At 40.7% G+C, this 27,168-nt stretch overlaps 1 protein-coding gene across 1 annotated transcript in view; it reads right to left on the bottom strand.

Annotated features, from left to right (window-relative positions):
* Positions 1 to 7,957: 7,957 nt before the first annotated feature.
* Positions 7,958 to 27,168, bottom strand: part of OCLN (occludin) — a 44,287-nt gene continuing 25,076 nt past the window's right edge. Inside the window, exons 4-8 of the mRNA XM_047067446.1 lie at positions 20,712 to 20,857; positions 14,267 to 14,482; positions 11,175 to 11,346; positions 9,969 to 10,010; positions 7,958 to 8,059 (exon numbers count right to left, since the gene is read on the bottom strand). Coding sequence (XP_046923402.1) covers positions 7,958 to 8,059; positions 9,969 to 10,010; positions 11,175 to 11,346; positions 14,267 to 14,482; positions 20,712 to 20,857 — 678 coding nt within the window. The remainder of the gene's footprint in view (positions 8,060 to 9,968; positions 10,011 to 11,174; positions 11,347 to 14,266; positions 14,483 to 20,711; positions 20,858 to 27,168) is intronic.

Genomic DNA, 27,168 nt, shown 5'->3' with positions numbered 1-27,168 from the left:
GACCCTCGTGGGCGGACACGTAGCTGGAGCTGACTTAGGGTGCGAGGAAGGGCCTCTTACCCCACTTCCAGCGGTTATTCACAAAGAGGCGGGAAAAGTGATCGCCGTCTACCCCGGATCTGACGAGCTTGATTTTTGTTATATTATTTCTAAAAGGTTGGCGTGAATGACTCTAATAGCAGCAGCAGCAGCAGCAGCAGCAGCAGCAGCAGCTGGGCCAGAACCTTACTGGACAACGGTTTTCTGGGAAGACCCCGCTGCTCCTGCTGTTCATGGAACAAGTATTATTGAGCACCTACTGTGGGCCTGCGACAATTCTAGGCACTGACTAAATAGCAGTGAAAAACTAACAAATCCTTGCCCTCCTAGAATTTTGCTTCTATCATGAAGGTATTTATCAAGAAAAGCATACTGTATCAAATGGTGATAGTGCCAATAGAAATTAAGCATGGAAGGGGGAAAGGGTGGCAGCTTAAAATAGTCTAGTCAGAGGAACCCTCGCTGAGAAGATGGCTGAGCCATGACCAGAATGAGAAAGGGAGTTAACCATGCTGATACCTAGAGAAAGACCTCCCCAGACATAGAGAACTGCAAGTGCTAAGGTCCTGAGGTGGAAACACAATGATGTGTTTGAGGGACTGGGTGAGGAAATGGTTGAGTGATCACTGCTGAAATCTGGTGGGAGCGCTGAACATTTTAATAACTTTTGGAGGAATGTTAGTGGTTTACTAGTATAGTATGGCAGTGCAGCTAGTGAGAAGATTGGATTCTAGAATCTGTTGGATTCTGCTCCAACAGAGCAGATGGGTGTTAGGATCCAATGACCCAGTTTTCAGTTGAGGTGTTGTAAGGTTAGAGTTGCAGTTACTGAGAGGGTGAAGGGGTGGTAAGGACAGTTCAGTTTTGGACAAGTTTGAGATGTTTGAGATGCCTGCTAATACATATGGAATTACCAGTATGCACGAAAACTGCAGTACCTTAAAAAAGGCAACTGATGGGGCACTTGGGTGGCCCAGTCAATTAGGTGTCCGACTTCCCCTCAAGTCATGATCTCAGGGTGCGTGAGGTAGAGCTCCGCATCAGGCTCTGTGCTGACAGCTCAGAGCCTGGAGCCTGCTTCAGATTCTGTGTTTCCCTCTCTCGCTGCCCCTCTCCCCTTTTCAAAAATAAAGAAACATTAAAATTATTTTTTAAAAAAGACGACTGATGTCAACCTTCTCGAGGAGAAACCAAAACAAGAACAGGAAAACCAGTTAAGCAGAGGCATACAGTCAATATTTTTGAACAAATAGGCTAGAAACACAATGTATTAAGATGACCTAAGGGTTTTTCACGTGTCTATGTGGAAATCCATAAACCTTAATTTTTACAACCAAAACGATTATACCTTGTGACACATAATTATACATCAGAGAACTGCTAGCAAGCGTGTATACTCCTTACCCTTTTTATGTATAATCTCCGGTAAAGCTAAAAGTTTCAGAGCAGTTCTGAGCCATCTGAAACACTTTCCTGGGTTAGGGTCCTCAGTAAAACAACATATAATACATTTAGTAACCTATTTGAGGTTGGCTTTTTTTTTTCCCCAGTTGATTCTAGCATTTCCCACACTTGAGAAATGGAGAGGCAAGGCACATCTAGAGCATCGGAAAAAGGTTACCGCAGGAGAGGAATAATAGAAAGGAACTGTACGTGCTGGGGCTTCTTTACTTCCCCATCAGTATATGCTTCCCCGCTGTTGCTTTGTTGGTACCAAAATCTTTCCTTGTGTTCTGGCCCCTCAAAAACATAAACACAAGGCATCCTGTATAGTAGTGGAAAGAACAGACTTGGATTTAAAATCAGCCTCCGCCACACTAGCAGGGTGACCACAAGCAAGTCACAACCTAAGTTTGACCTATAAAATGGGGATACCTTTACCTACCCTACAGGGCTTACACATCACACAGGGGAAACTCCGTTACCAGCATTTTTACTTACCCCCAGAAAACAAGGCCTTACCGTTTATTTTCGGTACTGGCTTTAAAAAGGGGAGGGGCGCCCGGGTGGCTCAGTCTACGGAGCACCAGGCTCTTGGTTTAGCTCAGGTCAGGATCTCAGGGTTCTTGAGTTCAAGCCCAGCATTGGGCTCTGTGCTGACAGTGCAGAACCTACTTGGGATTCTCTCTCTCCCTCTCTCTGTGCCCCTCACTTGCCCACCCTCTCTTTCTCTCTCTGAAAATTAATATATAAAAACTTTTTAAAAATTATAAAAAGGAGAGGAAGAGGGGTGACTGGTTGGCACAGTTGGTAGAGCATGTGACTCTTGATCTCAGGGTTGTGAGTTTGAGCCCCACATTGGGTGTAGAGATTACTTAAAAATAAAATCTTTAGGGGAGCGCCTGTGTGGCTCAGGTGGTAAAGTGTCCGACTCTTGATCTCACCTCAGGTCATGATCTCCCAGTTCATGGGTTCGAGTCCTGCTCTCGGGCTCTGTGCTGACAGCACAAAGCCTGCTTGGGATTCTCTCTCTCTAAAAGTATTTTTTAATGTTTACTTATTTTTTGTTTAAAAAAGATTTAATGTCTTATTTTATTTTTGAGAGAGAGATGGAATGCAAGTGGGGGGAGGGGCAGAGAGAGAGGGAGACACAGAATCTGAAGCGGGCTCCAGGCTCTGAGCTGTCAGCACTCAAACTCGAGAACTGTGAGATCATGACCTGAGCTAAAGTCAGATGCTCAACCGACTGAGCCACCCAGGTGCTCCAAAAGTAAACATTTTAAAACAATAAAATAAATTTTTTTCAAAAAAATTAAAAGGAGAGGAGAAATTAGCACTGCTGATCCTAGTGCCATTTTTGCATCCCCCACATCGTTGACTCTCTTCAGGACTTTTTCTCTGCCCTTCTTACTTTTCCCCTATGCTCCCTTCCATTAACTCCACTTTTTCCTTTTTCTTTCCCTCCATTCCGGTTGGCCATCGTATTCCAAGACAGGATGCATTCCTTTGGGACAAGTGGCCACACCCCCAAGTCCCAAGTATATATCCTGTGTATGTTCACTATCCATCAGTCTGGGAACAACTTTTTTTAATTAAAAAAGCATTTTTAAAAAATTTTAAGTAGGCTCCACACCCAATGTGGGGTTTGGACTCACAACCCTGAGATCAACAGTCATATGCTTTACTGACTGAGCCAGTCAGGAGCCCCTAAGGAAGGCCTTTGTTTTAAATGAAAAACTAGGAAAAGAACAGGAGTTCCCAATAAATTTAAAGCTTATTGGTGGAGAGGAGACTGAATCATTTAAACAACTGTATAGATTTTATTCGTAGATCTTGATTCAAGTAGGAGTGGTACTAAGGCAAAACAAAAAATGCATAAATCCATGGATTATAATCTCTTGCCATAATTATGACTGACATAATATTCTAATTGTGTGCAAATGGGTAGAATAAACAAATGGATCTAACCTAGCCTAATGTTTCAACTAGTAAAACTCGGGGACAACTGTGAAGAATGAAACAGTTCTTTGCCCATGGGTAGCTGGACACAGTCCACTGAGTTAAGAAATTTATGAAGAGCTCAGCCCATGTTATTAAGCTGAAATTCAGGGTGTACAACTTTGGAGAATGGGAGAGGTGAGCCTGCCTATTCCAATGCCTTTATTTTTTATTTTTATTTTTTAATGTTTATTTTTGAGAGAGAGAGCACGAGCAGGGGAGGGGCAGACAGAGAGAGAGAGAGACTGAGACACAGAATCTGAAGCAGGCTCCAGGCTCTGGGTGTCAGCACAGAGCCCAGGACAGAGTTTGAACTCAGGAGCTATTAGATCATGACCTGAGCTGAAGTCAGACACTTAACTGATTGAACCACCCAGGCACCCCTCCAATACCTTTAGATAGAACCTAAATCATCCCAGAGAAAGACTCACTGAAAACCTGCACACTTGCTTTTAACAGTACCTAATAGCCCTTATTTTGATATGTAAATCTATCTTTTAAAGCACCTGTTCATTATCTATGAAGTGGTTAAGCCTAATGCAGCTGTCTAGAATTCAAAAGAATTTATAGCCTAATTTATAACAGCCTAATTTATAGCCTAAGTTTATAAATTCATAGCCTAATTTATAGCACCCAGCACTGACCAAGCATATAGGGATTGGGACGATACATACATTCTTAAAACACTTTTTACTTTTTAAAAGCTTGCTTAAAGCATCACCTTCCAGCTTTGGGAGATAAGAGCCCGTATTTATTACTGTCCGACAAGGACTGTGGCTAAGTCCCACATGAACCTTAATAACAACTATGAGATCAGGTACAAATAGCTCTCACACAAATAAGCAAACTGAAGGAGAGGAAGGGTAAATAATGTGTCCAAGGTCAAGTAAGTGCTGCAGGGCAAAGCAAGAACACAACAACCCAAGCAGGGAAGAGCGAGCTGGTCCTGTGGCAGCAATTAGAAATCTTGGGGAGACGCCTACATTTTGTTGCAGTCACACACACAAAAAATCAGTTATGTTTCCATGCTTTTCTGTAACCACAAAGTGGCATTATTTTAAGTGTTTTCTAAAAACTACCCAAGTTAATTGGGCATTTTTATGAAAACTATTTTCATTAAAAGAAATGTTAATATGAGACACAGAAGGGATAATACACCCCTGTATCTAATTCATTTGTCTTTTTTTTTTTTTTAATGTTTATTTACTTTTGAGAGAGAGAGAGAGAGCGCGCGGGCGCACGCGAGCAGGGGAGGGGCAGAGACAGAGGGAGACACAAAATCCGAAGCAGGTTCCAGGTTCCAAACCGTCAGCAAAGAGCCTGACTCAGGGCTCAAACTCATTAACTGTGAGATCATGACCTGAGCCAAAATCAAGAGTTGGACACCTAACCGACTGAGCCACCCAGGTGCCACTGTTCTTACCCTTCTTTACACACACACACCCACTCAGATCTTTACAGATACTTCAGATATTTCATATGAAGCATTTTACATTAATTCAAAGTACTTAAAATGCACTTACAATTAAAATACAAAATTTTATTAACACCATACAGACCAATCTCTTCTTACCCAAAACATTAATTTAGTGACAGTCAACCTAGAACAGGAGTACAGAGCCTATTATTTTCAACAGATCAAGCTTCCAATCCTAGTTTAATCACTTGCTAGTATGTGACAGTGGACTAATCTACCACATTATTTTTCTTTCCTGTAAAATGAGAATGAGAAATGATAACGTCAATAGAATGATATAAGGAATAAGTGATAATTTCACGTGTGTATACAATGTAACTTTTAGTATAAGTACCAATACACTTAAATTTATTTCACAAAATAAAAGGCATATATGACAAAACTAACACCTGTCATTTCTTGATGGTGGATATATGTGTTTCTTTTTAAGTTTATTCATTTTTGAGAGAGAGAGCGAGCAGGGAAGGGGCAGAGAGAGGGAGGAAGAGAGAGAATCCCAAGCAGGCTCCATACTATCAGCGTGGAGCCTGACGTGAGGCTCAAACCCACAAATCGTGAGATCACAACCTGAGCAGAAACCAAGAGTTGGATGCTTAACCAACTGAGCCACCCAGGCACCCTGGATATTTGTATTTTTCATTTTCTATACTTCTTTAAATTTTTCAAGATAAAGAGAAATTAAAATATTGATTTTGCCTTTTATCACAGAATCACCTACGTAAGGGAATCACTGTATGCAATTAACCTTTACTAACGACCACATCCTTTCACAACAGAATGTATGGAATGTTCTTTATAGAAGACAGAAGCACACATAAGAATCTCAGGTCAGAGGGGCACCTGGATAGTTCAGTTCAGTGTTGCCTCTTGATTTCAGCTTAGGTCATGATCTTATGCCTTGAGGGTTCAAGCCCTATATCGGGTTCTGAACTGACAGAGTGGAGCCTGCTTGGGATTCTCTCTCTCTCTCTCTCTCTCTCTCTCTCTCTCTCTCTCTCTCCCCTCCTCACCCATTCTCCCTCCCCCGACTCACACGTGCTCTTTTTCATAAAAAAAAAAAAAAAAAAACAACGCAAAAAACAAAAAACCAAAAAAACTTAAAAAGAATCTCAGGTCAGACATGGAAGAGACTTCTGACATCTAACCTACATCTCCTTTTTCCAAACTAGAAATATGCCTGGGTGCTTCTTTAAAGTTACATCCAGCTGGTTAATACCAAGCAGTCTTTAAGTACATCTGAAAAATGACTTTCTTGTTTTTTTATTTCAGAGTTCAACTTTATGACACAAGTTTACAATGGAAACTCATGCTATTTGGTCTTCTGCATTCAGGTGAACAGTACTATTTTGTCAGAACACTGGCAATTTTGCCATCTTCGTAATCTAAGTACACGAACTTCCAAGAACAAAGAGATTTATATTTTAGCATGCATAAAAATGAGTTAAGTTCCTCAAAAGAGTCCTTACCATTTGGTGTGAATCCAAAAGGCATGAAAACTATAAACTACTACCTTTTGTAGTAAGTATGTACAGCACATGGAAAATTAAGAATTTCTTCAATTTGAAGAAATGAACAATGTTATAAAAGAAACATTTTAAGGTTTATCTTTGGAAAATGATTCAGACTTGTGTATAATGTCTGAATTGCATACTAATGATTAAAGGTTATTCTTCCAAAATTTTCACAAAAACCACTCTAAACTCGGGGGGGGGGGATAAAAACAATCAACTTGGCTAGCTATATGCCCACTACTATCAGCTAATTTTACTTTACTAATAAAAATTTTAATTAAAAAAAAAAAGTGGTGAGACCAAGGGCACCATCTGAAATAATTTGATGTTTTGTTGTATTGTGCTGTATTCTCAGACAAATCAGCCTTCTTATAACTGAAAGACTGGGAAATTCAGCAACCAGCACAGCAACCAATATAGTTTAATGCAATAAACTATATACTCAGATAAAACTGAGTGTAATTTTCCACATCTTCATATCAACAGCACGAATGATGTCAAACAAGTATATGAAAGAAAACACCAGGTTTAATACCTTATAAAATATGTACAGAACTTGAATATTCTCTTAAGACACGATCCAAGTCACAACCGAATTAGCAATATAATCAGATATTCTGATATAATGAAAAAGCCTAGTTGGTTTAAAAAAAGGAAACAAACACACATGTAAACCATAAAAGATTTAAAAGAATTTTAGAATGCACAACCAAATTCTAACCAGGTTTAAACTGTGATTTTTAAAAAGTGATACCTGTATGTATTTACAATCTTTAAGTTTCACAATGTGTTATTTTTACATGATCTTTATTATCTGGAGAGCACACAACAATGAAAAGCTCTTTTAACCACTTATACACAGAAAACAAAAAAATGAATAGGGAGGTTGAGAGAATGCACTAGCCACAGGAGCTAAGGGAAAGGCCAAGGGACTTTAATTAATGGAGTCAAGTCGTAAAACAGACTTAACCAAAACTATAAGCCAGGAAACAGGCAGATTCACTTCAGAGCCTTCACTCCAGAGACTGGGTAGGGGACCCAGTCTCCCTACCTGAAAAGAAATGATTATAAATAACAGTTCTGAAGACAGATTTCTGGGAGGAATGGATGAGATCACCAATGTGAACCAGTGCGTGCACTTAGGTGTTAAGAAAACACTGCCTGAGTGTGCAAATTCATAGCACAGTTCACCATGGGACCTGCCTTCAAGGTTTAAAAACCTCAACCTAAAGTCAGTCCTTAATATAAGAGCCGAAGTTTAAAGTACAGAATCCTTAATTGGAGTGTTCAGCCCAGTTGATTATCAAAAGCAACTTATAAAATGCTTCAATACTGATGATATTAAACTGATGATAGTAAAGCCACCAAAAGTATGTAATGTGACAAAGGTTTGTCTTCCTGGGTTAGAATCCACTCATTTTGCCTTCTGACAACATTGCAGAGATGTCAAATAACTTCTTAATCTCTCGAACAATGTGGTATCATCTGCCTTCTATGTCTTCTGTCTGTCATAATCTCCAACCATCTTCTTGATGTGCGACAATTTACTCTTCAACTGCTTGCAATAATTCCTCTTACTTTTGTAATCTGCAGACTTGGAGAAAAAAAAAGCCAAGTAAACTTAACAAAATAAAAACAAGTTGTGTTAGCTGCTAGGAAGGCAGAGGTGAGCCAAAAAACCACAGAATGTTAGTCAAATGAAATTGTTGGGGTGTTGAACAGAGTAATATGCACAGTGATCTGGCAGTTTCTCTGACCATTCTGACCAAACAGGCAATGGATTCTTTTTGCTTAGTCATATCTTCTGAGTTTTACAAAACATATACTAATTTCTAGTGATTTATAAAGTGACCCCCAAAATTGACTCACCTTTCTGCTAACACATCATCTAAAAAAAATCAGTACCTGTTTCAGATTCTGTGTCTCCCTCTCTCTGACCCTCCCTTGTTCATGCTCTGTCTCTCTCTGTCTCAAAAATAAATAAACGTTAAAAAAAAAAAATTTTTTTTTTAAAAATCAGTAAAACAGGGGTGCCTGGCTGGCTCAGTGGATGGAACATGTGACTCTTGGTCTCTGGGTTGTAGGTTCAAGCCCCATGCTGGGTGTAGAAATTACTTAAAAATAAATAAAATCCTTAAAACAAAAATCAGTACAACAAAAACTGGCGATATCAGTTGACTTGGAAAAGGAGGAATGGGTAAAGAGACAGGAAATTTTAGTATATATTCTTTCATTTTATTTTTTTATTTTTTATGTAATCTCTATACCCAACATGGGGCTTAAACTCACAACCCCGAGATCAAGAGTCATGTTCTACTGACTGAATTAGCCAGGCGCCCCACTATATAAAACTCTTGCATTTAAAATTACAGTGTTTTGTGACTTCAAAAAATTTTAATATAAAATCCTTTAAAAACAAAGCTTTAAATCAAGAAAGATTAATAACGCCAAGTGTTTACAAGGATATGGAGCAAAAGGAATATGCACACTTCAGTGGGAATATAAACTGGCAATCCAGGAAAGCTGTTTGACACTATTTAAGCCAAGGTTAGACAGACAGACCCAATGACCCTGCAATTCCACTCCCAAATATATCCTTAACATATGTGTGCAGATGTGCACACATTCAAAAATGTTTGAAGTTGCATTAATTATAAAAGCCATAATCTAGGAATAACCCAAAGGCTCACTAACGAATGGATGAATCAATTGTCTTTTATTTACCAAGTAAAAATAAATGAACCATAGCCACACACAAAAATATGGATGGGTATTCAAAAAGAGCAAAAGAAATTACACATGAAAAATACATACTATAGATGCCATTTACATCAAGTTCAAAATAGGCAAAACTCATTTATGATGTTAGAAATTAGGATGGTAGTTATCTGTGGGGAGAGTAAAAATTGGAGGGGAGTTCCAGAGGGGGTTGCCTAGGAAACTAGGAAATATATTTCTTCATCTGGGTGCCAGGTACAAAGGTATATGGTGGTTGGTGAAAATTTACCAAGTTGTGCACTCAGAATTTGTGCAAGTTTCTGTATGTATACTTCAACTTTAAAGAAAAAAGCTTGGGGCACCTGGATGGCTCAGACGGTTGAGCGTCCGACTTTGGCTCATGTTATGATCTCATGGTTTGTGGGTTCAAGCCCCACATCGGGCTCTGTGCAGACAGCTCAGAGCCTGGAGCCTGCTTCGGATTCTGTGTCTCCCTCTCTCTCTGCCCTTCCCCTGCTCGTGCTCTGTCTCTCTCTCTCTCTTTGTCTGAAGAATAAACATTAAAAAAATGAAATAATCTTAAAAAATCAGTATTGGCTATGGTTGCAAACAACTGAAATTAAGGTCCTAACTTCTCAGGTACAGTTTTCACCTTGTAATGATAAGGCCTTTTGTCATAATCAGTGCTTGTGTGACTAGGTATTCACAGTCATTCCAAAGGTTAAATAAAAAACACATACTAGAAACATCCTCTCTGAAAGAATCTTACAATCTGGAATACTTACTCCCTTCACTTGCTTCAATCTATTGTACTCATCAGCAGCAGCCTATCAAGGAGAAACACAATAGAATATGTTTAGGGGGGAATCTTCTCTTTCAAAAATGACATTCCTGATGATATATTCTGGAGCTAAAACTGCCAACAATACCCCCAATACAGGAAATTAAAATAATGAAGTCTTTAGGTCCTTAAAGCTATTATTCATATAGTCAGCAAGAGAGCCTGGAGGAAGCCAGGACAGAGGAATTTAAGACCTATTCCTCACATTCCATTCCCATAGACAGGTAATGGTTCTGCTGCTTCTCATCACTCCCCATGCGGGTCCATGGGCCGTGCTGACCCCACAGAGATCTTCTGTCAAGTGTAGCTCTCATCTAGTTATACCCCGTTATGAAACTGGTCTGAGCTCCCAGTAACTACCCCGTGTATGCATATTACATATATCGTTAAGTGAACGTGTTATATTATACATAAATAATTTGAGCAACAAAGTAAAGTAGTATTGGATTATAACCCAACGTATAAAATAGATATATGTATGAGTCAATACTGGTATAAGTGAATGATTAAGTAAATGGAAGGAAGTAACCAATTTCTCATGCACAAGAATTCCAAATAATTTGTGTAGGTACACGGTCTTTAAAGAGCTGGAACATAATTCTCCATTCCTTAGGTGTGATCTATGCATAGTGACTTCCTTCACTATGAAAGTATGGAAAGGGGGATTAAAAAGGAAAGAGTAACTTTCATGGACAAACGTAACCTCAGCTGGGGAGAAAAAAAAGATAACTTTTTATCAAAGACGGTATGTGTCTAGGTGCACTTTTGCATGAAGGGGATATTTAAACAAACATTTTGGTGACAGTCAGGAGGCAGAATTTAAGGTAGTTTATCTTTCTGTACCCAATTCTGTAATGTTTAATAGTTTACAGAAAGAATGAACAGTGTTTTAAAATAGAAAAAATAATCCAGCTATTTTAAACAGGAAGGGATATATGTACATAGCCTTTTGTTTTCTATTTCTTACTTAACTACATTAGTACACTCTTCAATTTGGAAAGACTTTCATCTGAGACTGGACTTCAATTATTTCTCAATCAATCAATTTAAAAATTACTAGCAAAATCTGAATCAACATTAATAGGATACTGTATCTTCATAAATTAGAATGACATCATATATAATATACAATTATCAGGTTTGAATTTACCATGTAGTCTTCACTGTCTTCTCTATAGTCATCCAACTCTTTATCCAGACGAGAAAGTTCTTTATTGATTTCATCAAGTTCTGCCTGTAAGCTCTTGTATTCCTGCAGGCCAGTGTCAAAACTTCTCTTGTAGAGTTGTCTTTGTTGATCTGAAGTGATAGGTGGATATTCCCTAAAAATTCAGTGAGAAAATGACTACTTTTGACTCCAGCAGACATAAAATCCAGTATTTCTTCAGCCAAGACAATAAAGCTGGTGGGACGTGAGAGTGACATTCTCCTGTTTTCTTTTTCTTGCTTATGAGAGGAAGGTGAGAAGCAAGTGAGTTCTCTTAAGAATGATTCTACTTAGAGGCGCTTTAATGGCTCAGTTGGTTAAGGGTCTGACTTCGGCTCAGGTCATGATCTCACGGTTCCTGAGTTCCAGCCCCCGCACTGAGCCCTCTGCTGTCAGCGAGGAGCCTGCTTCAGATCCTCTGTCTCCCTCTCTCTCTGCCCCTCCCTTGCCCGCACTCGCCCCCTCTCTCTCAAAAATAAACATTAAAAAATGTTAAGCGTCCAACTCTTGGTTTGGGCTCAGGTGATAATCTCATGGGTTGGGAGTTCGAGCTCAGCATCTGGCTCTGAGCTGACAGCATGGAACCTGCTCAGGATTTCTCTCCTCTCTCTCTCTCTCCCTCAATCAATAACCAAATAAACTTTAAAAAAAAGAAAAAGAATGAATGATTATACTTCTACATCACTGGTTATGGTTTTAAAAATACTATGCTTAGGGGCACCTGGGTGACTCAGTTGGATGAGTGACGGACTCTTGATTTTGGCTCAGGTCATGATCTCACAGTTCCTGAGTTTGAGTCCCGCATTAGATTCTGCTGACAGTCCAGAGCCTGCCTGGCAATCTCTCTCTCTCTCCCTCTCTCTCCACTCCTCCCCTACTTGTGTTTTCTCTCTCTCTCAAAATACATAAACAAACTTAAAAAAAATTTAAAAAGGGGCACCTGGGTGGCTCAGTTGGTTAAGCATCTGACTCTCGCTCACTCACTCTGTCTCAAAAATAAATAAAAACATTAAAAAATTAAAAAAGAAAATACTATGCTTAGGGGTGTCCCTGGGTGCCTCAGTCAGTTGAGCACCTGACTTGCTCTCAGCTCGGTCTTGATCTCAGGATTGTGCCTCATGTTGGGCTCTGCATTGGGCGTGAAGCCTACTTAGAAAAGAAATACTATGCTAATATAATTTTTAGAAATAAAATTGAAAATCATTTATGAAATTTGAGGTTCAAGTCACAGGAACTTATTTATTCTGAAAATACAACACCATGTGACAATAGAATATGTCTAAAATCTTACTTTTTTTAAATGTTTATTTATTTTTTTGAGACACAGAGCATGAGCGGGGGAGGGGTAGAGAGAGACAGAAACAAGAACCCGAAGCAGCCTAAAAGCTCCAAGCTGTCAGCACAGAGCCTGACGCGGGGCTCAAACTCATGAACCGTGAGATCATGACCTGAGCCGAAGTTGGACGCTCATCCGACTGAGCCACCTGGGCACCCCTGAATTTAAAGTGTGAAAACTGGAATACTGGAACACAAAGTGCATTCCCATCACTACGGCAGCAGAAGAACTGGCTGGTAGCTGGTTGTTTTCTGCCACCAACTACAATCTTCAGATTCTTTTTTCTTTTTCCAACTTGTTTTCCTCCACAGAAATGGCTTATTTTAAATCCTTTGATGGTAAGATCAGACATTAAAATGTACATGTACAAAAATGCATGCTCCTTGTACAAATAATCTGGTGATGCATGCAATTCTGTATCCCTTGTATCTCTCAAGAGACTAGCCATTCTTTACATTTCCAGGTGATGCTCTTCACTAATAAGCCACTGAGGAAACACTCTGACTTGTTTCACATGATGTAGGAACTTCACAGCAATATGGAATTTCAATTTTTACACCGAAATTGGCCTCCTATCTTCATTTTACAGAGGGGAGAAATTAAATGACTGCTCAAAAGAGAAACAAGAAAACAGTTTCTTAAAACTTTTCATTTAGATGTTCCATGAAACAAGTAGGAAAGTATTTTATAGCTAGATGACTGAACGTGACCAAGAACTCTGTTTTTTTGTTCTGTTTTGTTTTTTAAGTCCATCCATTTATTTTGAGAGAGAAAGAGAGAGAGCACGTGAGCAGGGGGAGGGGCGGACAGAGAGAGAGAGAGAGGAGAGAGAGAATCCCAAGCAAGGCTTGATCCCACAAACTATGAGATCGTGATCTGAGCCAAAATCAAGAGCCGGACACTCAACCTACTGAGCCCCCCAGGTGCCTCTTGGCAAGAACTCTTGTGGGAAGAAGGGAAGGTGTGGTATGAGAACCACCAGGGAGGCGATGTCAGGCTATGCTACACCACCCACCTCTCACAGTTCGAGAAGCAACGCTGTGACTGACCACCATCCAGACCACAAATGTTTCTGATTCGTGTCCCATTTCTCAGGACACTTGGGCATAAAAGGGCTATACACCATACATGAGGATAGTTAGTGATGATGAAGTATAACTAAACCACCAACACACAAAGGAACTTAACCACAACCTTGGCCAGAACACTAAATTGTTAACTTAATTGTTTACAAAACCGTTTGCCAAAGTCCTCTGGATTAAACTTTTAAAAGAATCTCTGGTCTCCCCATGAAACCTTAACTTATAAGTAAATGCCAAAACAAAGCCATAGCTCTGGTCTGGGAATTATATAATCAGTAACAAAAGTTCCTCCATACCTGTGTTTTATTTATTTGAAAGACCTTTCTTGGGTGACTACTGGTACAAGTAAAGAGTGAAGTTCATCAGTCATTTTGTGAAAGACACTGAGAGTGTTTTTAAGACGCAATGGAGCCAAACATATCCCCTCTACATCAATCTTTATTACAAAAGAGCACTAAAGAAAAGAACCTCTTGAAATACCATCTCCAGTCCTGGCTGTGCAGGAACAAAATCCTACCACCCAACTCCAATTTGGCAGCCAAAACCCCAAAGCTGACTGGCCCAGGCGACCCATCAGACAGATATGTGAGTGGTTCCAACACGAGGTGACCCCGTACCTGATCCAGTCCTCCTCCAGCTCGTCGCAGGACTCGCCCCCGGTCGTGTAGTCTGTTTCATAGTGGTCCTGCTCCGGCCTCTTGGACCTTCCTGCCCTTCCTTTCGTAGGTGCCCTTTTTGAAGGCGTCTCAAAGTTACCACTGCCGCTGTAGCGAGGCTGCCTGAAGTCGTCCACCGGTGAAGTCACTGGAAGCTCCTGCACCACCTCAGGCACCCTAACAAAACAGCCATCGTTTTTCAGGGGTCATAGGTACACCACAGCTCTTTGCCAGCAAGTGCGCTGTAATCACAAAGAGCAGCCACAGTAAGCAGTAAGAGACATCTAAACATAAATGCATTCATTCACGTAAGCAGCTCATGTTCCCAACACGGAGCAGATCCCCAGTTTCCCGTGTTCAGTTTTGCACCAGCTCAGATCCTCTGAGACAGACCAGTAGCTTTAAGGTTCCAATGTAAGGGGAGCCCATGTGTAAACATTCCTAAGCAGGATGGATCTAAGATTGCACTTGAGGAAGCCCAAGGCTGATCTGGAAGAGGTGTTCACCTGACCTGTGCCAGGGACTTACTCCACAAAAGGCAGGCAGGAAAATAATGCTCAGGATTCTTTTCTACAGGTTCTTCCAGTTTCACGGAATGGTAAGCGGTCAAGAGAAATGCACGTACATATCTACTTTCAGAAGCTGATTCTCAGAGGTAAGCATATTGTAATACTAATTTTAGACTCCTGTGTATCAACTTTCTTTTCAAGATACAATCTTGAAAAAACTAAAGAGAAAGAGACTAAAAATTTAAACAACTGCTATGATAATCCTGCAGCCACGTAGACTGAATGGCCTGGAAGTGTTATCATTAGACTTATTTTCCCAATTGCATCAGTTCTGTTTTGTTTTTTTGTTTTTAATTTTTTTTTTAACATTTATTTATTTTTGAGACGGAGAGAGAGCATGAACAGGGGAGGGTCAGAGAAAGAGGGAGACACAGAATCTGAAACAGGCTCCAGGCTCTGAGCTGTCAGCACAGAGCCCGACACGGGGCTTGAACCCACGGACCGTGAGATCATGACCTGAGCCGAAGTCAGACGCTCAAACGACTGAGCCACCCAGGCGCCCCTTGTTTTTTTTTTTTTTTAATGCTTATTTATTTTGAGAGAGAGTGCAAACATGCAAGAGTGGAGGAGGAGCAGAAAGAGAATCCCAAGCAGGATCCAAGCTGTCAGCACAGAGCCCAACGCAGGGCTCGATCCCACGAACCGTGAGATGGTCACCTGAGCCGAAATCACGAGTCTGAAACTTAACCAACTGAGCCACCCAGGCGCCGCCCACATTGGAATTTTATGTGCAAATGTTTGTGCCGCAAGCATAAATATGAAGTCAAACGTGGAATAAAACACCAAGAGCTGTGGCAACAGTAAAGCACTTCTGAGTAACAGCAATGCGAAACTTAACTTTCCCTGATAACACAGCTAAAGAAGGTCAAGAAGAACAATGAAAGAACACAAAGGTCATGCCTGAGACTTTCCACCATCGGCCTGCTATTCAAATCAACTAGAAAAATGTCTGAAGACTTTTGTTTTCTTATTGTTTTTCCACTTACAGAAACTATAATCTTTTTTTTTAACATTTATTTTTGAGACAGAGAGGAAGAGGGAGAAAGAGAGAGATGGAGAGAGACAGAGAGTGAATGTGTGTGGGGGGGGGAGGGCGGGGGGGGGTAAGGGGCAGAGAGAGAGGGAGACACAGAATCCGAAGCAGGCTCCAGGCTCTGAGCTGTCAGCACAGAGCCCAACACAGGGCTCAAACCCACAAACCATGAGATCATGACCTGAGCCGAAGTTGGACACTTAACTGACTGAGCCACCCAGGCACCCTGACAGAAACTATAATCTTGAGCTTTATCTATGAGGTGTGCTCTATTTTCTAGGTGATCCAGAACTGCTTGATTCTAACTGTTGTCCAAATCTTCAGATTTTTTTTAAATGTTTATTTTGAGAGAGTCCCAGCGTGTGCGCATGTGAATGCATGCACAAGTGGGAGAGGGGCAGAGAGAGAAGGAGAGAGAATCCCAAGCAGGCTCCAAGCTGTCAGCACAGAACCTGACACGGGGCTCAATCTTACAAACCGTGAGATCATGACCTCAACTGAAACCAAGAGTCAGACACTTAACCGATTGAGCCGCCCAGGTGCCCCAAAGTCTTCAGATTTCTAATCACACTTAGTAATTTCTTGCAGAATCCTAAAGCTTTGGGATGTGTGTGCATAGTTGGGGGTGGTGGTGTGATTTATTCCTTCTGTTGGAATGTATTCAGGTTCCTGAGGCTTAGGGTGCTATATTAACGCTACATCTAAAGGAGGGAAAATGTGACTTTCTCCATGAGTCAATGAGTAACAAGTTCCTAGACACTCTGCCAAAACCGCCTGGTATTATGCTCCTCGTTTTGGGAATGCAGAAGGCTTATTTGAGGGAGTAGGGACTGGAGGAGGAGAAAACTAAAAAGCAAAACAAATTAGAAAAGAACAAAACCTAAAACATTAAAATGGGCATCCTCTCATAATTGTGTTAGATACTTATATTATAAATCCCGACTGTGGGAGCTTTCCACCTCCCATTCTCCTACATACTTTGAAACGCTAGAGGATAACTTACTTGATACGGCATAAAACCTAAAAACAAAATGCTTAGCAAATATATATAAATTCAAGAGTTAGGGAATTTTTGTACTGCCAATAATCTTTGAGCCTACTTTTATTTCTTTTTTATTTCTTTTATTTTTTAAGTTTATTTCCAGAGGGAGAGAGAGCACAAGCAGGGGAGAAGCAGAGAGAGAGAGGAAGAGAGGCTCTGCACTGTCAGCAGAGAGCCTGATATGGGGCTAGAACTCAGAAACTGTGAGATCATAACCTGAGCTGAAATCAAGAGTCGGACACTTAGGGGTGCCTAGGTGGCTCAGTCAGTTAAGCGTCCGACTTCAGCTGAGGACATGATCTCACAGTTTGAGTTCAAGCCACACGTCGGGCTGCTAACAGCTCAGAGCCTGGAGCCTGCTTCGGATTCTGTGTCTCCCTCTCTCTGGGCCCCTCCCTGACTCACACTCTCTATCTCTCTCTCTCTCTCTCTCAAAAATAAATAAACATTAAAAAAAGAAAGAAAGAGTCGGACACTTAACCAACTGAGCCACTCAGGTGCCCTTGAACCCACTTTTAGATACAAATCCTGTTAGGTCATAATCTGCATACCCCAGAAGAGGCAACCAACTGTATACTTTCCCTGGTATCCAACTCAGTATCCAAGTCCAGAAGTTCACCCTTTTGTATTGTCTTTTTTATTCATTTGTTTTATTCACACACACACACACACACACACACACACACACACACACCCTCTCACATGCATTTAGTGTTCCTATCTTGTCCTGACTCTCAGTGTAGCTACTGTGCACTGTCTTCTGTCCCTGATAGATTGCAACCTCCATGACAACAAGGATTTGCTATTCCAGGGGCAGCTACCCTACTATGTACCTGGCAGGTGTTCAGGATCATTAATGAATTGAAAACACCTTCACAAGAATTCTGATGACACCCAGTATCAGCGAGGGAAGAGAAACAATGCATGATCAATATCAGTGTCCTATGAGCATAATGTCCATGAGGTACATGGTACTTCAGAACTGTCACCATTATCGGGGGGAATATCTAAGCCTTGTCCATCAGACAACTCCATCTCCCTGGCCTCAGGAAAGACAATGATCCAAAAAGGGCTAATCAAGAAACTTTCAACAGGTTGTATATGTAAGCTTTGGAAGAGGGCATTCCATTTTCCAAATCCTAGGCTGAAAGTTCAGTTAGCGTAGCCTGGAAAATGTGGATGACCATTCTGCTCTACTGACAGTAAAGCCCACAGAACAACAGGAGCCTTGCTAGCCTCTGAGTTTCTAGATCATGCCATTCTCTTTTTCTTTTTTCTTTTTTGATGTTTATTTATGTTTTGAGAGAGGGAGAGGGACAGGGTGCAAGCGGGGGAGGGGCAGAGAGAGAAGGAGACACAGAATCTGAAGAAGGCTCCAGGCTCTGAGCTGTCAGCACAGAGCCTGATGCGGGGCTTGAACTCATGGAACACGAGATCATAACCTGAGCCGAAGTTGGACGCTCAACCGACTGAGCCACCCAGGAGCCCCTATGCTTGTATTTTTTTAAAGGAAAATATAAGTAATGTACATTTTGGCCAGCATATTTATTTTAAAATAGCCTCTGGAAGGTTATATAAAAGAAACTGGTAACACCAGCTGCTCCTAGGAAGAGGAACTAGGTAGCTGGGGACAAAAGCTATCCTTCTGTCCATTTAAGATTTTACATTACAAAGGTACTGGCTTATTCAAGAATTAAGCTAAGATTTTTCAATGGTTCCAAATGAACTTGTGAAAATATCTTGGTTTTCATGAAAAGACAGCATGTGGAATGCTATGTAACCATTCAGGCTTTACAATTAAGAGACACAGCTGGCCACAGGATGCATTATAAATATTTCTCATGTATGCACAGAAGTCACGCAACTCCTAGCCTGAAACTTTTAAAAGGACTGTGTCTCTACCGGGTATATCCTTGCCCCTCACAGCCTCAAGTGCTTTGGATTTGTGTCAAAATCCACACAGAAGGAGAAGAGAGAAAATGCTTCTCCTCCAAATCATTCACAACTGATAGCAACAGGAAGGTCAATTGTGAAGACCAAAACAAAATATGTATCGAGGGTAAGGCAAACTGACAGTGTGTTTCCCACATTCCACTCCAGGGTAATAATAAAACCTACTGTCTCAAACTGAGTCCATAATTAACTCAGCTGCTGGTGTCACCTTAAGGGGTTCTAGGCGCCCAAACTACCGCACACTCAGGGTTGATCTCTATATTAACTGCCCCGTTAAAAGGAGGTGGGGCAGGGAGCTGTGGATAAAACTTTGAAAGTTTTCCAGCAGATACACCTTTAACGTAAAACAATCAAAGCAATTAAAGGAAAGGTGTTTTTTTTGTTTTGTTTTTTTTTTCAGTCTACAAAGGAATTTGGAGTTCTAGAATTACATATATAAGAAGATGGGGCGCCTGGCTGGCTCGGTCAGTGGAGCATGCAACTCAGTCTTGGGGTTATGAGTTTGAGTCTCACACTGGGTGTAGAGAATACTTAAAAATAAAATCTTTAGGGGCGCCTGGGTGGCTCAGTCGGTTAAGCAGCCGACTTCGGCTCAGGTCATGATCTCGTGGTCCGTGAGTTCGAGCCCCGCGTCGGGCTCTGTGCTGACAGCTGAGAGCCTGGAGCCTGTTTCAGATTCTGTGTCTCCCCCTCTCTGATCCTCCCCTGTTCATGCTCTGTCTCTCCCTGTCTCAAAAATAAATAAAACGTTAAAAAAATAAATTAAATAAATAAATAAATAAATAAAATCTTTAGGGGTGCCTGGGTGGCTCAGTTGGTTAAGTGTCCGACTTTGGCTCAAGTCATCATCTTGCGGTTCCTGAGTTCGAGCCCCACATGGGGTGCTGTGCTGACAGCTCAGAGTCTGGAGCCTGCTTGGGATTCTTTGTCTCCCTCGGTCTGCCCTCCCACATTCTCATTCTGTCGCTCTCTCAAAAAATGAATACACATTAAAAAAAATCTTTAAAAAAAGAAAAAAAGAAGAGCAATTTATCATCCCCTGGCAAAAATCACATCCAGTCAGTAACAGTCTCTCCAAACCCCCTCCTTCACTAGTCATTAGGATGAATTAGAATCAGGCTTTAGGGTAAACTAAAACCACCATGGAGATACCATTTCAGTAACCATAATGGCAGCTACTCTGGGCCAGAAACTCACTGTGAGGTTTTTTACACTACTTGTAACTCTGAACGTGGAGGCCTCATCAGTTTCACATCCCCCAGGACATGAAGGATCCAGCACAGCAAGTGAGATCTCAGAATTCCTGAATTCAAACAAGGTCTGCTCCTTTAATAAAAATGTCTGTGGCTAAGGGTAGATCAACCAGCAATCTTCCCTTTCCATTAAATGAGCTCTAACAGTGACAGGCAAGGAGAGACACAACCACACACAGTTCCACTATCAGTAACGTCCTTGACCCTCACCTCAACCTCAAAACCAGAATCAGAAAGAGAACCATGTTTTTAGAGTGGAAAAAAACCCAACTTACCCTTTCTCTATTAAACCAACGAGAGAAAAAAGACGCACTTTCAGCTTAGATGGGGAGAAAGACCCCACCAACTCACTGCCCCTCTCCCCTCATCTTCCAAGTAGCTGCAAGCCTCCACCAACAAGGCCAACATCAGTCTCCAGTCTTTGGGAAAGTGTTTTTCTGTTTTGTGTTGTTTGTTTTTTAAGGCAAATGGCACAACAAGAACTGATTTATCAACACCAGCAAATATTCATTTTTGTTTAGACTCATTCTACCTGAAGAAGGAAGCTGCTACTTACGGTGTTGATTTATAGGAAGACTCTGGATATGACCTCCTGTCATTCACTTTACCATTGGAGGAGTAGGCCATGGGGCTGTCCACTCTTTCCACATAGTCAGAAGGGGGAGGAGGCATGTCTTGTGTGCCAGCAGAAATATTTTTAACCTACAGAAACAAACCCAAGAGATACAATTATCATTGAGCCTGCAATTTAAAGGGGAAAGAAATGTAAGAAAAATATCAGATATAAAATTACCTAATACTTATTGGGCTAATTAAATACTATTAACCTGTAATGACTACCTTGTTAGTGTAAACAATCAAATCAGTATTGTTACCAACACACAAATGATGCCAATTCGTTAGCTTAACAAGTCCAGAATGAATTACAAAAAAGGAAAAAAAAATCACAATGACCTGACTCTTATCCTGATGTGATTAGGCAGAATCATTATCCATGGTAATTGTTCCACCCCACATTAGAAAGATTAATCTCATCGTTTTAAGTTTATTTATTTATTTTTGTGAGACAGCATGCTCATGCACAAAGTAGGGAAGGGGCAGAAAGACAGAATCCCAAGCAGGTTCCACACTGTAAGTGTGGAACCTGATGCACAGGGCTCGAACACTTGAACTAGGAGATAAGGACCTGACTGAAATCAAGAGTGCTATGCTTAACTGACTGAGACACCCAGATGCCCCTAATCTCATTTTTTCTAGGCTAGGTCTGGGTTAGGCAAGAATTTTTCATTTCTAACAAGTTCTAAGGTAATGTTTATGCTGTAGTCTGGGCACCACACTTCGAAAACCACTAATATAGGACAAAAGACACTGGATCTTCTTTTTTTTTTTTTTTTAATTAACGTTTATTTATTTTTGAGACAGAGACAGAGCATGAACGGGGGAGGGGCAAAGAGAGAGGGAGACAGAATCTGAAATGGGCTCCAGGCTCTGAGCTGTCAGCACAGAGGCCCACGCGGGGCGCGAACTCACAGGCTGCAAGATCATGACCTGAGCCGAAGTCGGATGCTTAACAGACTGAGCCAGCCAGGCGCCCCAAAAGACACTGGATCTCTTAACCCATCCACACTAAATATGTAATGTTAAAATCACAGAAGAAATTAAGAAGCTTAAACTGATGATTTCTGCTATAGTTCTTTTTTTGTTTTGTTTTTTAAATCTTTATTTTTGAGAGAGAGAGAGAGAGAGAGAGAGAGACAGACACACACACACACGTACACACATACACACACAGAATCCAAAGCAGGCTCCAGGCTTTGAGCTGTCAGAACAGAGCCCGACGCAGGGCTCGAACTCACGAACTAAGAGGTCATGACCACAGCCAAAGTCGGATGCTTAATGAACTGAGCCACCCAGGTGCACCAGGTGCTACAGTTCTTTAATAAGAGATTTATTTTCCTTTAACATACATTCTCAATGCCTCTATTCTTAATAGCCTACACAGTAGAGTCCACGATCACTGCCTTCCTTCTCTACTTTACTACCTATTCCATTCTGACGTGTAAGTGAATTTGTCCTAGAAGGTAACACACATTGAGATTATGCACTGTTAACGTGAAGGATTTCCCAAAGGATCTGTCGGAGAAAAATTTAAATATCAGTAAGCATCGCCAATTAGATTCACAACATTTTTTACAAAGTTTACTTATTTATTATTTTTTTAGTAATCTCTATATCCAGCATGGGGCTTGAACTCATAACCCTGAGATCAAGAGTCACATGCTCGTCTGACTGAGCCAGCTAGATGCCCCTAGATTCCCAATATTGACTGTTGGAGTTCAGGTGGTAGATCCAACACTTTCTATTTCATTTCCAATCTTTAAGTTGTTATATATTACTCTGCAAATAATAACTGAGAAACCCAGGTAAGTCACTTAGTTGTTACAAAGTAATAGAAATAAGGTGTGGGAAAAATTAAAAGTAACTCCACAAAAATTAGTAATGTGAAAAAGAGCAACTTTTCAAAAATAAGGAGGAAATTACTGGTTTAGCTTGGTAATGAAAACAATGACATGAGATTAACTTGAGCTCACTCTAGATCTGCCAACGACAAGTTCTAGAAAGTCTGTCTCTTTTCTTCAAGAAATAGGGAAACTACCACTTTCATTCAACATAGTACTGGAAGTCGTAGCGGCAGCAGACAAGAAAAAGAAGTAAAAGGCATTCACATTGGTAAGAAGTAAACTTTCACTATTCGAAGGTGACATGATTGTACATATAGAAAACCCTAAAGACTCCACCAAAATACTACTAGAATAAATGAATCCAGTAAAGTTGCAAGATACAAAATCATCATAGAGAAATCTGTGGCATTTCTTTTTCTTTTTTTAAACACTCCTTTTTAAAAAAAAAAAAAAAGTTTATTTTGAGAGACAGAGCAAGCAAGTGAGCAGGAGGGGTGGAGACAGAGGGAGAGAGAGAAAATCCCAAGCAGGCTCCACACTGTCAGTGTAGAACTCGATGTGGGGCATGAACTCACAAACCATGAGATCATGACCTGAGCTGAAACCAAGAGTCAGACGCTTAACAAACTGAGCTACCCAGCCACCCATGTTGCATTTCTATGCACTAATAATAAAGTAGCTGCAAGAGCAATTAAGAAAACATTCCCATTTACAATTGCACCAACAGGTATAAAAAATACCTAAGGAATAAATTTAACCCAAGAGGTGAAAGACCTGTACTCCAAAAACCATAAAAAAATTGATGAAAGAAATTGAAGATGACACAAACAAATGGAAAGATGTTACATGCTCATGGATCAGATGAACCAATATAGTTAAAATGTCCATACTACTCAAAGCAATCTATAGATGTAATGCAATCCCTATCAAAATATCAACAGCGTTGTTCACAGAACTAGAATAATACCAAAATTTGTATGGAAACACAAAGACTCCCAACAGTCAAAACAGTTTTGAGAAAGAAGAAAGCTGGAGGTGTCACAATTCCAGATTACAAAATATACTAAAAAGCTGAAGTAATCAAAATAGTACGGTACTGGCACCAAAACAGACACATAGATCAATCGAACAGAACAGAGAGTCCAGAAACAAACCCAAACTTATATGGTCAATTAATCTACGACAAAGGAGGCCAAAATATGCAATGGGGAAAACACAGTCTCTTCAACAAATGCCACTGGGAAAACTGGACAGCTACGTGCCAAAGAATGAAACTGGGCCACTTTCTTACAACATACACTAAAATAAACTCAAATGGCCTAAAGACCCAATTGTGAGACCATAAAACTCCCAGAAGAAAACATAGGCAGTCATCTCTTAGGCATCAGCCACGAAAACATTTTTCTAGATATATTTCCTGAGGTAAGACAAACAAAAGCAAAAATAAACTACTGGGACTACACCAAAATAGAAAGCTTTTGGACAACAAAGGAAACAATTAACAAAACAAAAAGGCAACCTACTGAATTGGAGATTTTTGCAAATGATATATACAATAAGGGATTAATATCCAAAACATATAAAGAACTTACACAACTCAACATCAAGTAAAACCAAATAATCTGATTAAAAAATGGGTCGAGGACCTGTTAAGCATTTTTCCCAAAAAGACAAACAGATGGCCAAAAGACACATGAAAAGAGGTTCAACATCACAAATCATCAGGGAGATGCAAATCAAAACCAAAATGAGGTATCTCCTTACACCTGTCAGAATGGCTAAAATAAAAAAGAAGTAATAAAAAGACAAAACACCAAAAAATAATAACAAAAAGATAAGAAATTGGCAAGGATGTGGAGAAATAGGAACCCTTGAAATAGGTTCCTAGGTTCTCTCCTAGGAAATAAGAGAGAATATAAACCGATGTATCCTCTTTGAAAAACAGTATGGAGGTTCCTCAAAGAATTAAAAACAGAAAGGCCATATGATCCAGGAAGTCCACTAGTGGCTACTTGCTCAACAAAAACAAAAACACTAATTTGAAAAGATACATGCACCTCTACGTTTACTGCAGCATTATTTACAATAGCCAAGACACGGAAGCAACCAAAATCTCCACTGACAGATGAACAGGTAAAGAAGATGTGACATATATGCACAATGGAATAATATTACTCTGCCATAAAAAAGAACGAGACCTGGCCATTTGCAACGACATGAATGGACTTGATATTACACTACGTGAAATAAGTCAGATAAAGAGAAATACCTTATCATTTCACTCATATATGGAATTTAAGAAACAAAACAGAGAAAAAAGACAGAAAAACAGGCTCTTAAATACAGAGAACAAACTTCGGTTGCTAGACGGGAGGTGGTTGGGGGGATAAGTACATTCAAGAGGAATAAGGGGTACAAACTTCCAGTTACAAAATAAGTCACAAAGATGAAAAACACAGCATAGAGGGTATAGTTAATAAGACTGGAAAAATCTTGCTTGGTGACAAATGGTGATTTCACATCATGAGGAGCATGGAGTCAAGTGCAAAACTGTTGAATCATTATGTTGTACAATGTAACACTGTATGTTAATTATACTTTAAGAAAAAAAGAAACTCGGGGTGGGGGGAGAAACTACCTACTTCATAACATTCTTTTGACAATCAAATCGGATGACAAGGTCTCATATTTGGCACAGTACCTTGATGAGCATTGTAAAAACTCACAAGATGCTGGATTCTGAAATTAAAGCTACTGGATCTAAACAAAGAATTTTTGTAAGTATTTGAAGGTGACAGCAGACTTTTAATGGGATTATTTTGCTATTATAAATCCTTGCAATTAGGTTCAGCATCAAGACAGTGTATTTCCCTGAAACACACACACTTTACGCTTTGTTTTCCATTATGCATAGCATCAAAACATGACCTCCTCCTTTCCTACCAAGGAAAGGTATGTTATTGCACCACTTTAAGTATATGAGGTATTCTTTTTTTAAAGTTTATTTATTTTTGAGAGAGACAGACAGTGTGAGTGGAGAGGGATAGAGAGAGAGGGGGAGAGAGAATCCTAAGCAAGCTCTATGCTGTCAGCGCAGAGCCTGATGCAGAGCTCGAACTCACGAAACCATGAGATCATGACCTGAGCAGAAACCAAGACGCGGATGCTTAACCAAATGAGCCACCCAGGCGCCCCAGAACACAAGGTATTCTTGATTGTTTAAAGAAAAGAATGGAATTATTTTCTTCTGAAAGTGGAGTCTGTCTGCAACGGGGAAACCAGTGGGTAGGCTGCAAGGGAGTGTGCTTAGATGTCACCACAGCAGGGACAGGGACAGGTGGGAACCACTCTTGGCTCCCACTGAATTCCCTAGGACTTGACACCATCAGCCAAGCTTCACAGGCACATGCGTTGCCAAGTCAAAGGTCTATTCTTATTCTGGACACTTCATCAGAATTTAAAACGACCTCCTTTTCTTAAAAACCCATTTAACCCTTTTCCAGGTTTTCCCCCTTTACAACCTGAACGGAGACTGCAAAGCTCTACTGACTCTGGCAAAGCCGAAACCAAAACTTTATTAAAAAAAAAAGATGCCTGGGTGTCCTTGTAAACTTCTTACAGCCTGGAATGGAATGTCCTTCCCCTTTCTTTGCCAGCTAATCCTTAATTGGGCTTCAAGTCTTGGCTCACTACTCCCTGGAGGCTTTGCACACATGTCTCTGCTGGGAGAGGCACCCACCTGTCCTCCTAGCTCCCTGAACACCTGTGCACACAAGCCTCCCACCAGAGCACTCGTGCACCGCGGAACAACTGCCCCCACACAGTATGATGGCTTGCTCCCATGGTCTCTAACTCCAGGGGGCAGTGCGCTTTCTTAAAGCCACCGCTGCCTGCCTGCTTACAATGTGCCAAACAATGAACTGACAGATGGTTTAGTAGGCTCGGCCTTACAGGTAAGTACTATTTTTCCCTTTTTAGAAATGAGGAAACTGACAACTTTCCCAAGGACCTACACCTAGTAAATGGTCATGTGGGACTTAAATACACCACTCACGTGAAAGCCTCTGTGACAACCCACCATCGCAACCTGGGCAGCCTCCTACCTTCCCCTTTGGGTTTCCAGAGCCCAGCACGGTACCTGGCACAAATCAGGAGCCCAGAGTTGTTGCCTAAAGGTTACCTTATTTATTACTGCTGTACTTCTACACTGTGTATATTCGAACATCTTATCAAATGGAGCTGCTCTGAGCTGACCTTTATCTCTTAGAGTCAGCAGAACTGGACTAGCCTGACCAACTTCACCCTCCAGCACAGGGCTCCCATTTCTAAAACCTTTTTTTACACACATGCACAAAAAATTCCAAGGCAGCGTGCTTGTTTTGCCAGAACACATATTCAAGTTAGAACAATGGAGGGAAGATTAATTATTAATATGGCCGCTGCAAGAAGGGCATGCAAATTTATGATGCATTGCAGATTAAAAAAAAAAATCCCCAGCCAGGCCTAACGATGAATAAGCAGCAGTCTTTGTCTTTAAAAAGGAGCCTAAGA

Source organism: Lynx rufus, unplaced genomic scaffold (genome assembly GCF_022079265.1).
Source record: "Lynx rufus isolate CCGP_SWC_20201006 ecotype Redwood Valley unplaced genomic scaffold, mLynRuf1.p SCAF_1, whole genome shotgun sequence".
Lineage (NCBI taxonomy): Eukaryota > Metazoa > Chordata > Mammalia > Carnivora > Felidae > Lynx > Lynx rufus.
This window is presented reverse-complemented; position numbering and strand designations above follow the sequence as displayed.